The sequence below is a fragment of the Xyrauchen texanus genome, chromosome 14, assembly GCF_025860055.1.
Source record: "Xyrauchen texanus isolate HMW12.3.18 chromosome 14, RBS_HiC_50CHRs, whole genome shotgun sequence".
NCBI classification, from domain to species: Eukaryota; Metazoa; Chordata; class Actinopteri; order Cypriniformes; family Catostomidae; genus Xyrauchen; species Xyrauchen texanus.
Genome location: NC_068289.1, coordinates 4,260,818 through 4,276,536, shown reverse-complemented (window position 1 = coordinate 4,276,536; position 15,719 = coordinate 4,260,818). Strand labels below are relative to the sequence as shown.

Sequence of the window (15,719 nt, the reverse complement as noted above, 5' to 3'; positions counted from 1 at the left end):
TTCCTCATCCTCCCTGACTTTGCACAGGGTCTATGCAAGAAGGCTCACTGGGGGGAATACGTATTTGCACTGCCCCCGGGGCCAGCTGTGTCCCAGCACGTCTGTCCCGAGGGGGGCTCCTGTCAGGGAATACCAGAGCGGGCAGTGGGAGGATACCCTGGATGCGAACAGGTCTACCTGTACTTTCTGAATCGACTCCAAATCAGCTGGACCACCTGGAGGTGGAGTCTCCACTCTCTATTGAGCGTTGCCTGCCATGACAGTGCACAACGCTGTGGCATTGAGGCTGTCTGGTATATGAGTGGCCCGCAGCAACCTTAGCCGCTGCTGACTCCAGAGGAGGAGGTGGTGGGCGAGTTGCGACATGCGTCGAGAGTGTACGCCGCCGTGGCGTATATATATATATATATATATATATATATATATATATATATATATGCTACTGTCGCTGTGTTGTCGGACCGGACCAACACATGCTTGCCCTGGATCAATGGCAATAGCCTCCTCAGGGCGAGTAGTACAGCCAGCAACTCCAGCGGCTGCGTGCCCATTGCATATGGCACCCCAGCCCAGTTTGGAGGAGTCTGTTGTGACCTCGACACATCTGGACACTTGCTGTAGGGGAACTCCTGCCCATAGAAATGCAAGGTCTGTCCAAGGGCTGAATAAGTGCCGGAAGAGTGGCGCGAAAACTACACAAAGTGTGTTGCGGCGCCATGCCCATCTCGGGACTCGAGTCTGAAGCCAGTGCTGTCCTCCGCCTGAATGACTTCAGGCAGTTCAGCACTTATTTTCCGTGCTCGTTTGTAAGGCACGCTATCATTGAGACCGAGTCTAACTCCATGCTGAGAAAAGAGATGATCTGAACCAGGGAGAACCTCCTGAGCACCAAATGCCTGTGCGCACACAGCAAGTCTCGAGAGTGTGCTAGAATCAACCAGTCGTCCAGGTAGTTGAGTATGCGGATGCCCACTTCCCTTAACAGGGCAAGAGCTGCCTCTGCAACTATCGTGAAGACACGAGGGAACAGGGACAGGCCGAAGGGGAGGACCTTGTACTGATACGCCTGGTCGTTGAAGGCAAACCATAGGAAGGGTCTGTGTCGAGGTAGAACCAAGACGTGAAAGTACGTGTCCTTCAGGTTTACTGCCGTGAGCCAATCTTGATGCCGGATGCACGTCAAAAAGTTTTTCTGCGTCAGCATCTTGAACGGGAGTCTGTGTAAGGCCCGTTTCAGAAAGAGAGAAAGCAGCTGGAAATGCGCCATATATCCAACAGCATATGCTTCTTAAGAGGTGAATGGAACAGCAGTAGTATTCAGCTCGCTGATAGTACAACCACTGCGGCTCCGAAGAGAAAATCTGAATATAATCGCATTCCAGCTCGTATGTCCGGGGGTGTGGCATGCAAATTTCACTCATTGGTCTTTTCTCAAAGAATGGGAGGTGTTCGGGGCTCTCAAGAGTGACCCCTAGTGTTACTACATAGACACAACGTTGAGTGACAGAAGGGGAACAGATGTTAAGGGGTAAAAAAATCTAATTTCCTGCATGTTTTTTGGAAACAAAAAATTATTCATCTGGAGGGTCTTTGTCAAGTCTGACAAAGTGTTCTTTCTCTCAATTTGGAGGTGACAGTAAATAATTATCATGGCTTATCACTTAAAGTGTTATCTCTCTCACTCTAAACAATAGCAAGCAAGTGCTGAAATGTATTTTCAAAATGTAACAAGTAGTCTTTATTTCTTCTTCTGGTTCATCAGTTAGGTGATAGTAAAAGAATATCCATATTTTAGTCAAGCCTTTTTTATTTCCAGTCTGGCTGTTATCATAGGCTAAAGTCATAATTACTTCCCAGATTAAATTCCACTTGGCATTAATATGCAATGCAGATCAAAGATTTAATGAAAGCCATCATTACCACACTTTATCACAAGTATTTTGATGAGTGCTCTAATTTAAGCTGTTTATTAAAATCTGTCAAGTCTTCCAAGTCTAATCCAAAAATTGCAAAAATTTTGCTGACACAAATTAAAGGAAGCACATTTCTCAGGTAATTACCATAATGGAAAATAGAAATGTATAGTAATGCTTGTATCAGTTAAGGTTTAAAAGGTTTTAAAACTTTGTCAAAGGTTTAAAGAGATAGTTCACCCAAAAATAAAATTATGTCATCATTTGCTCACACTCATGCTGTTCTGAATCCATACAACTGGGCGAACTATCCCTTTAAATGTATTGTACCTGTTTTTGTTTGTTTGGTGTCTTTTCAATAAGAACTGCAGTTGAGAATTGAATATGTCTGGTGTTGTTGCAGATGGCACCCCTTTGTCCTGGTGGGTGGACCGCAGAGGAGATAAGAGGACATACTGGGGGGGATTCCAGCCGGGGGTGCAACAGTGCTCTTGTGGTCTGGAAGAGAAATGTGCTGACATTAACTACTTTTGCAACTGTGATGCAGACAGACTGTCATGGTAACAAGGCAAATGTAACTCATTATATATGCTGGATTACAGAGATGAACTTTATTTACTTTATTTCAATTGGTGGCTCACAATTCAAAATGGGTCACTTATCGGTTCTAATAGGGCTGTGAACAGCAGGGAATAAACAATTCTAAATTCAAATAATAAAATGCAACTAACCATATTATCATGCATGGTTTGGATAGCAAAATAAATAGGCTTATCAGCTTTTAGAAGAGTGGAGAAAACATTTTCCATATCTTTTGATGTTGATGTCAAAGGTCATGCATCCATAGTATTTTGGTGCAAATTTTATGCATACAATTTAAAAAAATAAAATACTATATTCCTATTGACGATTTAATTTTTGTCAATTTTTGTTGATTTTCATATAATACTTTTTGACTATGTCATGCTACTCACTTTTTCAGTGTCTCAATGTTTGATTGAAAGGACTTTTTTGTTTAATTTTGTATGATAAAGAATTTTAGTACTGTTCTTTGGGTTGCCACTTGATTTCCAATGAAAAATCTGGGTCAAGCAGCAAAAAAAAAAAAAGAAAAAAACTTGAGATCCATTTCTCTAATTTTCTGCTGTCTGTTTTGCCCAGAGACAGCCTGTATGACATTGTTGCCTAATACATCTATTATTAGGACAGTTTTGCATCTGTTTTTGTTTACAGGGAGAATGACACTGGTGTCCTCTCATATAAGGATCACTTGCCAGTACAGGAGATAGCAATTGGTGATACGTACAGACTGGGCTCTGAGGCCGTGTACGTCGTGGGACCTCTGCAGTGTTCTGGTGACAGTATGTGAACTCATCTGTGCTGCTTTTGTCATACATGACGGGGTGGATGGTGTGAAAAGTACAAGAGAGAAAGAGTTGGAAGAGTATAAGAGAGAAAGAGATCAAAAAAAGCAAAGAGACAGATAAATTCTATGTATAAATAAATATGTAATCTGTCCAGACTTTCTAATCAAATGTGCCACTTACATTTGACTTGTTCTCTTCTAGAGTCCTTGTGGAATGCTGCTTCTTTTTATCAAGAGGCTTCATATCTTCACTTCCCTGCCCTCCAGGCAGAGCTCTCCCTTGACGTCTCCTTCTACTTCAAGACTGCCTTGCCCTCTGGGGTCTTTCTGGAGAACATGGGCATGCAAGATTTCATCAGAGTTGAACTAAGCTGTGAGTCCCAGCATACTCTCATTGCACTGTACAAATGTCACTTTTAGGGCACAAATTATTCAATATGAGATAATAATAATAATGAAAAACTAATAAAGTCTAAAATGAAAACATATTCAGTACTTAACCATACACTGGTGTACAGATCCATTCAAGCAGATTAGTTAATTTGTGAAATTTTATTAATTTAATTAAAATTGCTGCATATCGCAACTGAGAAGTCAATTTTAGCTTAATTAACTTCAAATTGTACATTTTCTTCAGAAAATGAACTACAGTTACAGTCAATATTTCCATTCAGTTGCCCATTTTGCTCTAAAGCATAAGTTTCTCCAAATATAGTTAGTTACCCTCAGCTGTATTTGGGAAACCCTGAATATCAGCATCCTGATCTGTGATATTGCTTCAAATGTATAGTTCAACCAAACAAGTTTAGCAGAACATCCTAGTTCCTCTTTTCCATACAATTCCATTCATTTCAAGCTCCAAAAGGACCAAAAAGCACAATAAAAACATCAGAAAATAGTCACTATAATGATGATATATCCCAAGGACAAAATTTACATCATTATTCACTGAAAATCTTGCCCAGAAAATCTTGCTTGACTATTGTGATCAGCATTCACATGTATTGTATGAAAAACAGCTTGAACATTCTGCTATATATGTAAATAGCTACGGTTATGAGTTTCGAAACATATGAGGGTGAGCATATTTAATTTATTTATATATATTTTTTTACATTTTCATTTTGAGGAAGAGCTATTCCTTTAATCCAAGCAGTTTTATAGGTGTAGAGGTTCAGATAATGCTTTCAAATCCTCATGTTTCTGTCCAACCAGCTCCCTCAGCCATGACTTTCTCCTTTGATGTGGGTGACGGGCCAGTAATCCTGACAGTGAAATCTCCTGTGCCACTGAATGACAGGCAGTGGCATTGGGTTCGAGCTGAACGCAGTGTGAAAGAGGCATCATTGCAGGTTGACCAGCTGCCCCTGCGGATCATTGAGACTCCACCTGATGGACACCTTCGGCTTCAGCTTGGCAGCCATCTGTTTGTTGGTAAGAGGGATATTTTATAGTGCATTGCGAATGGGATTGTTTTGTTTGTTATGGAGCCCAAGAGAGTTAGTCACTTATTAGTTATTCGTCTTCTTTCTGTCTTTCTTTCAGGTGGCACAAAGCAGAGAGGCTTTCTTGGGTGCGTTCGAGCATTTAACATGAACGGAGTGAATTTTGATCTTGAGGAACGAGCCAAAGGGACACCAGGAGTAAGTTCGGGCTGTGCAGGTCACTGTAGCAACTCAGCTGGTCTCTGCCACAATCGTGGGAAATGCATTGAGAAAAGCAGCAGTTACGTGTGTGACTGCGCTAACTCTGCCTATGGGGGACCCTCTTGCACAGAAGGTACTGAATCATAATATTAAATTCAATTATTATAAATTATACAATTAAAGACCCCAATAAAATCACTTGAACAAGTGTTCTGTTCTGTGTTGACATTTTTATATTGGAACAAGAGATTTGAGTGAGACTTAGGTGGGACATGTCAGACGTACCTCTCTTTTTTAAATAATCCAATAGGCTTTTATTATATTACAGCCATGAACCATGATTTGCTACTTGCTGGTTGGTTGCAGAGAGAGATACATTCTGGAGAGCATTTTATCGGACAAAAATATGTGTAGTGCAACATGAGTGATCAATATTTTTGGTCCATTTGTTTAATTGTTTATCAAATTTTAGGAGTGCACCAACTGTAGATGACCTCAAAGCAAACAAACATGGACTAAAAGACACAAAAATCATTTGAAAGCAAGATTGTTCTTGAAAGCATTAACTGACGTTTACCAAAATGACAAATATTTCATATTCACTTAAAATAAAACATAAATAACAAAACAAAAAAACACCATAATGAAATAAAATATTAAATATATTTCTGTTTGATCAAAAATCCAGAATCCAAAATAATTAATGGAGAGTTTTTATGCAATAAAGGATAGGCTACATCCCAGTGTCATCACCTTTGTTTCAGACATGATGAAACCACCAAGTAATGTGTAACATGAATTAATTGTTGACTTAGTGACGTACGCATATTTGCATGTAATGTAAATATAATTTACCAATACGTAAGTGGGCAGATGCTGCCAGTCTTTGAAAAACTCAGCTCTATCAAAGGCTCTCTGAAGCTGGATTGGAGAGCTTTGATGTTGCCTGCATGAGTACAGAAGGCGCAGACGTCTTGGGGGCGTGTGTATTGAGTGAGATTTGTGAACGTCTTTATGTACAGAATCTAAAACAAAGCTACTTTTTCTATATTTGGAATGACTTTTCTCCTTGTGTGGGTGGAATATTCTAGCACCTTGTTAATAAACATCCATCTATCTATCTATCTATCTATCTATCTATCTATCTATCTATCTATCTATCTATCTATCTATCTATCTATCTGTCTGTCTGTCTGTCTGTCTGTCTGTCTGTCTGTCTGTCTGTCTGTCTGTCTGTCTGTCTATCTTTCTGTCTGTCTGTCTGTCTGTCTGTCTGTCTGTCTGTCTGTCTATCTATCTATCTATCTATCTATCCATCTATCCATCTATCCATCTATCTATCTATCTATCTATCTATCTATATATATCCATCTATCATCTATCTATCTATCTGTCTATCCATCTATCTATCTATCTATCTATCTATCTATCTATCTGTCTATCTATCATCTATCTATCTATCTGTCTATCCATCTATCTATCTGTCTATCTATCATCTATCTATCTATCTGTCTATCCATCTATCTATCTGTCTATCCATCTATCTATCTGTCTATCTATCTATCTATCTATCATCAATCTATCTATCTATCTATCTATCTATCTATCTATCTATCTATCTATCTATCTATCTATATATATATATATATATATATATATCCATCTATCATCTATCTATCTATCTGTCTATCCATCTATCTATCTATCCATCTACCATCTATCTATCTGTCTGTCTGTCTATCTATCTATCTATCTATCTATCTATCTATCTATCTATATATATATATATCCATCTATCATCTATCTATCTATCTGTCTATCCATCTATCTATCTATCATCTATCTATCTGTCTATCTAACATCTATCTATCTATCTGTCTATCCATCTATCTATCTGTCTATCCATCTATCTATCTATCTATCTATCCATCTACCATCTATCTATCTGTCTATCTATCTATCTATCTATCTATCTATCTATCTATCTATCTATCTATCTATCTATCATCAATCTCTCTATCATCTATCTATCTATCTATCCATCTATCATCTATCTATCTATCTATCCATCTATCATCTATCTGTCTATCCATCTATCTATCTATCTATCCATCTATCATCTATCTATATGTCTATCATCAATCTATCTATCTATCTATCTATCTATCTATCTATCTATCTATCTATCTATCTATCTATCTATCTATCCATCCATCCATCATCTATCTATCCATCTATCTATCCATCCATCATCTATCTATCCATCTATCTATCTATCTATCTATCCATCCATCATCTATCTATCCATCTATCCATCCATCATCTATCTATCCATCTATCCATCCATCCATCATCTATCTATCTATCTATCTATCTATCTATCTATCTATCTATCTATCTATCTATCTATCTGTCTGTCTGTCTGTCTATCTATCTATCTATCTATCTATCCATCTATCATCTATCTATCTATCTGTCTATCTATCTATCCATCTATCATCTATCTATCTATCTGTCTATCTATCCATCTATCATCTATCTATATGTCTATCATCAATCTATCTATCTATCTATCTATCTATCTATCTATCTATCTATCTATCTATCTATCTATCTATCCATCTATCATCTATCTATATGTCTATCATCAATCTATCTATCTATCTATCTATCTATCTATCTATCTATCCATCCATCCATCCATCCATCATCTATCTATCCATCTATCTATCTATCCATCCATCATCTATCTATCCATCTATCTATCTATCTATCTATCTATCTATCTATCTATCTATCTATCTATCTATCTATCCATCCATCATCTATCTATCCATCTATCCATCCATCATCTATCTATCCATCTATCTATCCATCCATCATCTATCTATCTATCAATCTATCTATCTATCTATCTATCTATCTATCTATCTATCTGTCTGTCTGTCTGTCTGTCTATCTATCTATCTATCTATCCATCTATCATCTATCTATCTATCTGTCTATCTATCTATCCATCTATCATCTATCTATCTATCTGTCTATCTATCTATTTATCTATCTATCATCTATCTATCTATCTATCCATCTATCTATCTATCTATCTGTCTATCCATCTATCTATCTATCTATCTATCATTTATCTATCTATCATCTATCTATCCATCCATCCATCCATCCATCCATCTATCTATCTATCATCTATCTATCATCTATCTATCTATCCATCCATCTATCATCTATCTATCTATCTGTCTATCCATCTATCTATCTATCTATCTATCCATCTATCTATCTATCATCTATCTATCTGTCTATCTATCTATCTATTTATCTATCTATCTATCATCTATCTATCTATCTATCTATACATCTATCCATCCATCATCTATCTATCCATCTATCTATCCATCCATCATCTATCCATCTATCTATCATCTATCTATCTTTCTATACATCTATCCATCCATCATCTATCTATCCATCCATCATCTATCCATCTATCTATCTATCTATCTATCTATCTATCTATCTATCTATCTATCTATCCATCCATCTATCTATCCATCCATCATCTATCTATCCATCTATCTATCTATCATCCATCATCTATCTATCCATCTATCTATCTATCTATCTATCTATCTATCTATCTATCCATCTATCCATCCATCATCTATCTATCCATCTATCCATCCATCATCTATCTATCCATCTATCTATCCATCCATCATCTATCTATCCATCTATCTATCCATCCATCATCTATCCATCTATCTATCATCTATCTATCTATCTATACATCTATCCATCCATCATCTATCTATCCATCTATCTATCCATCCATCATCTATCCATCTATCTATCTATCTATCCATCCATCTATCTATCTATCTATCCATCCATCATCTATCTATCCATCTATCTATCTATCATCCATCATCTATTTATCCATCTATTTATCTATCTATCCATCCATCATCTATCTATCCATCTATCCATCCATCATCTATCTATCCATCTATCTATCCATCCATCATCTATCTATCCATCTATCTATCTATCTATCTATCTATCTATCTATCTATCTATCCATCATCTATCTATCCATCTATCCATCCATCATCTATCTATCCATCTATCTATCCATCCATCATCTATCTATCCATCTATCTATCTATCCATCTATCCATCAATCATCTATCCATCCATCATCTATCTATCTATCCATCCATCCATAATTATATTTTTAACAGTGCTTCGTGTTGACTATAATGTTATATATAATCAACTATCTATAGTCTTCAAACTTCCAGACAAGGCTTTTTTCATTTTTCTTAACAAACTTTCTATTTAATGTTTATTAAAAATTTGTATCTCAATTTCTTGTAAAATTCATTAATATTTTGGATGCATGCAGTCCTACACCTGAAAAACTTGCTGCAAACCAAATGTGTCTCAAGTGTAATCAAATTAAATGTACAGCCAGCTACAAAATCTATCTGTTCTCTTTGTGTCCACAGAGGTATCCATGTCCTTTGAAAGAGGTGCATCGGTTACCTACACATTTCAGGAGCCATTCTTCGTCATGCAGAACAGGACAGCCTCAGTGATGTCTGTCCTCTCTCAGTATAGCAAATCCAGAGACAACATGGCACTCAGTTTTCAAACCACCCAGAGTCCTGCCATGCTGCTCACAGTCAACATGCTCAGCCAGCAGTATGTGGCAGTCATCTTAGCACAGAATGGTGAGACAGCTGTGCAAACGTGCATCATTGTCAAAATTGATGGGCTGGCATTGGTTTACGAAGTTTATATGCCTATATTGGAATATTGCGGAACTAAATTAGTTACCAACCTCCCCAATTATCTGGAATATTATACCGCAAGATTACATTTAATAAAACATAAAAAAGTTATAGCTCTCTGATTGTGTTCTCGCCCTCTAATTAGATGAAGGCCACAAGGCGAGTGATTAATCACCTTGGGCTGCTCATTTATTTTTTAAACTGTCAGTTTTACAGCTACAGTAGATAGATTAGTAGAAGATGTAAAGAATCTTAGTAAATCACAATTAGCTAACAATACATTATCAGCAAAACTAGATCAGGCATTCTCACAGCACAAGGTTCTGGAGTGAAACATAATTTTTAAATGCTGGTAACTAGTTATAACCAATTCATTTTGTGATGACAATTTTTTCATGAAAATAAAGGCCAAATTATTTATCATAACTTTTTGGAACCACACTACTTTATGTTGCCCGAAAAAACTTAACATGTGTTTTGATCCTGAAGGAAACTGCTGAGGTAAAAAGTACATTTATCATTTGTTTCCAAGTCTTCACTGAATTATTGATAGACATTAATACAGATTTAATGCTGCCAGGTTTTGACTGAGCAGCAGATCTGTAATTAAAATAATACTTAACTATTAATTAACTTAACGCTGTTATGATTTCTATGCTGATAAATCCACCACACAGAAAACAATGTAATTGCTTTTTTTCACTTATTTTGGTGAGGCGACTGTCTTATTTTGGTCATGTTTTTCCAGACCATATTGCTTGTTTCTCTTGCGAGATCTGGCAACACTGCAATTGTTATTTCACCCACCCCTTAGCGCAGAGTACTGTCATAAAAAAAAATAATTATAACATTTAAAAAATAAATATTTATATATATACATATCGGTTTTAGTCCCTGAATTAATTATTAGTACATTTTTTAATGACTTATTTAATTTCACTTTCATCAAAATATATCAACACAACACGTTCGGATCATAGACTGTAAAAAAAGATGGACGACGCCCCTTCGCTCTTTTCCATTGGTGAGAACTGAAGCCGCCAGTGTCCCGATATGGCGCTGACATCTTGGGACTTGAGTCTGCGCAGTTGCGATTTCGGGACCAGACCTGCGCATTAGTGAGCAGGAAGTAAAGCCGCGAAATGAAGGCCCCGCCCTCACTCTCGCTGAATCAATTGAAAACACACGCCCCTGCACTTTTGACTTTTGAATTATGACGGTGTGAAATAATTAATTAAAGAAATGTAGATATTAAATGTAAAGCTCCAATCTCCTCAGTCCTCCGAAGATCCCGAAAAAAAGTCAGTTGGTGCTTCAGTGACTACTTCGCTCAGAGAACCTGTCAATCACAGCTGTCAATCATGATGTCACAGCACCGTTTTTATAGCATCAAATAACTAAAAACAAACTTATTTTGAAAACAAACACTTGAAATTACATCAACGTGATAGTTTCTGTCATTTACTGTAGTTTCTATCTTTGGAAAAAAGATATGTGAAGTGTAATTTAATTGTTTAGTTGGTCTCACGTCCCGTTGAATAACATGGGGAGGCGGGGTTTATGACCTATACTAGGACCAGTCACCGGGGGGCGATCGAGACATTTTGGCTTCACTTTTGAGGGCTTGTGCGGCACACATGGTTTACACATGGTCGTGAACAGGTGTAAATTTGGTTCGTAACAACTAGTGTTTTAAAAATACAAAAAAATATAATGAATCCAAAAATGTATGTCAGAACACCTTTATGAATGATTTACCCAACAAATTTGTTCTGCTCGTGTTTCATGAATAAGGCCCACTGAGTAGCTTCAAAAAATTATGGAAGCTTTTGGACACTTGAGACGCACATTAATGTATGAATTTCATTGCATTAGATATCAAACCAAGTTGCCTCAGCGTACAAATGAAACTAGAACTTTTTAATTTTTATTTAGAAACTTTTCTCAGAATTAACCTCTTAACTTTTCTGAGCCATTATTGCAATTATGTTTAACCAACTGGTTTTAAGGTTGTTTTAGTGGATGAATAAAGTCAGTCCCTGTCAAATGGCACACAGCTGTCCTAGCAAAGTAACAACTGGTGTATTTTATCAAACTATTTATGGATGAAGCATATTCCATCTAGTTTGACATCCAGAAAGTTCTACTGTTTAATTGTTTGAAGAAGGCTTTTTTTATGTTTTGCTTTAAAAGTGTGCTAGTGCTATATTTCTTTAAATGCCAATTGTCTTGATATTTTATTATAAAATGAAAAGACATTCATGCATTTTGAAGGGTGTCCAAATGCTATTTGGGGCCACTGTACATGCTGTACATAATAGCACCACCCACATTCTTTTTTTTCTAAGTCCAATCACATGGTATATGCAAATATCGAGGGGAAGTGTTAGCTTTAGTAATCCTTGGTGCCCAAAGAAAGCCAGGAGGTGTTTTTAATAACACTTGCTTTACAATGTGAGGGAATATCAGCACTAACCTGCACCTTCATAATGCACAGTTCTTTACTCCCCCAGATCCTGCACTATATGTGTGTAGGAGGGATATATAAATGTCAATTGACATATTCAATACAAAGAAAAAGGGCTAAAGGCTGCCAGGGGATTCATATTTATAAATCTGTTAGAGCAGCTACTGAGGTCTTGCATAGTTTATATATAAGGCAAGGCAAGGCAAGTTTATTTATATAGCACATTTCATACACAATGGTAATTCAAAGTGCTTTACATAGAAGAGATTAAAATAAGAATAAAAAATAAGAATAATTGAAACAGTTTAGAATAAAATAAAATACAGTACAAACAGTCGGACACACAGTGGCACAGTGCTCATTCAGTAAATGCACAGCTAAACAGATGTGTTTTGAGTCTGGATTTATAAATGTATGCAATACTCTCCTCTGGAGCTTCTAGAGTCCATCTGCTGAGCTCTGTAAGAACACTACAGGACTTGGCGCAATTTTATTGGAACCTACAAAATTGACTCACTGGAGTTACATAGTTTTAATTTTGCATGACCAATATAAGTACCAAATGTATAATAAAATAGATTTTACAATGATTTACAACATGCTCACAACAACATTATTCATCCCTGACTGCAGCTATCTGTAACCTATGCCAAATATGCTAAATATATTGATCTGTTCAATCAGGGAGTTTACAGATCTGGTATCGACTGCATAAGGAGAAGAGACCAGATGTATTCAGCCCCATCTTGAGCAGTCTGTCAGATGGGCGGCAGCATAGAATTCATATCCAGCGGGAGGGAAAGGATGTGTTTGTTCAGGTGTTATATTGCATTGCACACAAACACACTACAACTGTGTAATTATTACATGTACTTTACAAAAGAATACACAAGACATATAACTGGGCACTTCAAGTGTTGAACATTGAAATGCTTTTTTATTGCATTTGTTTTGTAATATAGGACCATTGTTATATACTGTATACTGTGTATATATATATAGAGTTAACATGTTAATTTAGGGTGATTAATTGCTTATGATATTTTTCAGTACTTCTTTATATGTGAATCCATTTTTCTCAGGTTGACAATGAAAATAAGAAGTACACCCTTTCATACGATACACCGTTTAATTCTATGAAGTCGCTGACCTTGGGAAAAGTGACAGGTAATTCTTCTGGTTGAGCCTTTTTTTAAAAGAGCCATATTCAGTCCTTTGCAACAGAACAAGTGGCATAGAAATTATTTATTTGAAATTCAACTCTGAAGGCTGCCTGCAGTTTGAAGCCTTTAATTTTGTTTGAGTAGTAAACATTCAATACATGTATTAATAACGAATAAGCAGAATGTGTATAATAGTTACGGGTTCTGAAACACTGAAGCTTAATTTTTTTTTGTCTGTCTGTAATCATGTCATTTCTGATATAAATGGTAACATTACCTTATGAGCAGTGTTTTTGATGAATAATCAAATATTGGCAGAAAAAAAATTATAAAATACGGTATCTGAAATATATATATATTCTATAGTTTCTTTTTGCATTATTCTAAACAGGAAGTGATGGAATGGATGATGAGGTAACTCATGCTGGATCCAAAGGATTCATTGGATGCTTCTCATCTGTACAGTACAACCACGTTGCTCCACTAAAAGCAGCGTTATTGAACAGAGGTAGCTCACTGGTCAGCATAAGAGGACGTTTAGTGGAGTCGAATTGTGGGGCATTAGCTGACCTTTCAACTTCTGTATCTCGCTTGGGTAAGCTCTTAGAAATTCATTTTAAAGAATTATCAAACACGTTGTTTGATAATGCACTAACTGAATACATAGGATTTTACATTCAACAGTGTGGATCTATGGGACATTTTTGGTAGTGATGATATCAGTCAGGCACATCGTGTCCCATTGCTCTCACATAACAACGAAACACAGTTGGTTGATCATCACTAAAAAAAAAAGCCAAAAATGTGTTTGGGAGGCAAACATCTCCCTGTTCAATTTCCTCAGAATTCTGCTTTGTAATTGTGAAGACAGCAGGTCATAGAGTGGCTCTTAGAGAAACAGCACAAACTTATATTTCATTCACATGGTGTGACTTTTTGTTCTTCTATGTGTTTGTGTGGCTTTATAATTATTGTAGGCAAAATATGACTTTCTATGTCCGGGGCAGTTAGGAAAAAAGAGTTGCAATTTAAAAAGTTAAACACATTAATATAGTTGCAAGCAGCAATGAATGTGGTCCAAGCCTCATTGCATATGGAAACTAATGTTTAGATGAAAACCTAAAGAGAGAAGCATAACATTTGCTAATAAATCAGCAATTGTTTGTCTTCCAAATTCTTTAAAATGTACTGAACTATATATCCAAAGAGTATGCATGCCAATTTTATTCAAATCAGTTTGGCAGTTCATGAGAAGATCTCTACATGTTTTCCCAAAAAAAGGACCAAGGAGGAGAATGTTTATTATTAAAAGGGGGACATTTTGTGAAATGTTACCATTTTATATACCCGTTGCTAATCCATCCCATAATTTAGATTTAATTTAGCCACAGAAATAACTTGCATGCAAAAATGTTTTAAACTTTTCACCATATGGTCACAAAATGATATATATATATATATATATATATATATATATATATATAAAAGAAAAGACAATAAAGAATAGGAAACATAATGACCACTAACAAAAGCCAAAGGGATGGACCTATAAAAGTTAAACACAAAAAACTACAATGGGCTCTTGCTACGGATCTGCTCCTGACTTCCACAACGCATTCACCTGTCTATGAACACACACCTCCTTTGCCCTCTGTGCGCCCACTGCTCACGCACAGACTTGTTCCTCACCTCCTGCTACTGCAGCACAGTTTATGTTGATATGTTGTTAATAAATCCTTTGAACTGTTCTTCTGAAATTGGGTCTCTGTCTTACTCTCGCTCTGACAGAATAATCTAGCTATACATGGACCAATCGGAGGAATCTACTCTTCGCTCCACACTATCGTAACAAGGAACTCAGCTAGGGTATCAAACAAGACCAAATCTCCCCTTCTAGTTGGGCATTGGAGATGTTGGCATCACAACTCGCTGAACTCACCGTGGTGGTCCAACAACTCTGAATGTGAGAGTTGTTTTGAGAAAATGAACATTCAGGAAATACCCTGCTTACATTTTCACAAGTTGCGCGACAACATGGATTGGCTTCTTTCAGCTCGTTGTTGAAAATGCATTTTTGCATTATTTTGGGCATTTGCGCTGATTGACAGGATGACATAGAGCGCAAGCACTAAGCCCATGATGTCATTGCCATAGTAACCAGATACATTTCAGCTGATTTTCTGAAGAGTAGAACGAATGCATTGCCAAATCAATGCGCAACGCAACAAAATTGTTTTTCTTCTCTGCAATCGACACCAGAGACATAGCAAGAAGGACATCTGGTCACCCAGTCTATAATTGAAATAGAAATAAAACATTTCACTGCCCAAAATAACTTCATATTTCATTGTGCATT

At 36.6% G+C, this 15,719-nt stretch overlaps 1 protein-coding gene across 1 annotated transcript in view; it reads left to right on the top strand.

Moving 5' to 3' along the window:
• The window catches only part of LOC127655059 (contactin-associated protein-like 5), a 169,187-nt gene that overhangs the window by 75,304 nt on the left and 78,164 nt on the right, over positions 1 to 15,719 (top strand). Inside the window, exons 14-22 of the mRNA XM_052142656.1 lie at positions 2,317 to 2,473; positions 3,147 to 3,274; positions 3,482 to 3,652; positions 4,495 to 4,713; positions 4,825 to 5,058; positions 9,449 to 9,673; positions 12,885 to 13,018; positions 13,283 to 13,367; positions 13,755 to 13,958. Coding sequence (XP_051998616.1) covers positions 2,317 to 2,473; positions 3,147 to 3,274; positions 3,482 to 3,652; positions 4,495 to 4,713; positions 4,825 to 5,058; positions 9,449 to 9,673; positions 12,885 to 13,018; positions 13,283 to 13,367; positions 13,755 to 13,958 — 1,557 coding nt within the window. The remainder of the gene's footprint in view (positions 1 to 2,316; positions 2,474 to 3,146; positions 3,275 to 3,481; positions 3,653 to 4,494; positions 4,714 to 4,824; positions 5,059 to 9,448; positions 9,674 to 12,884; positions 13,019 to 13,282; positions 13,368 to 13,754; positions 13,959 to 15,719) is intronic.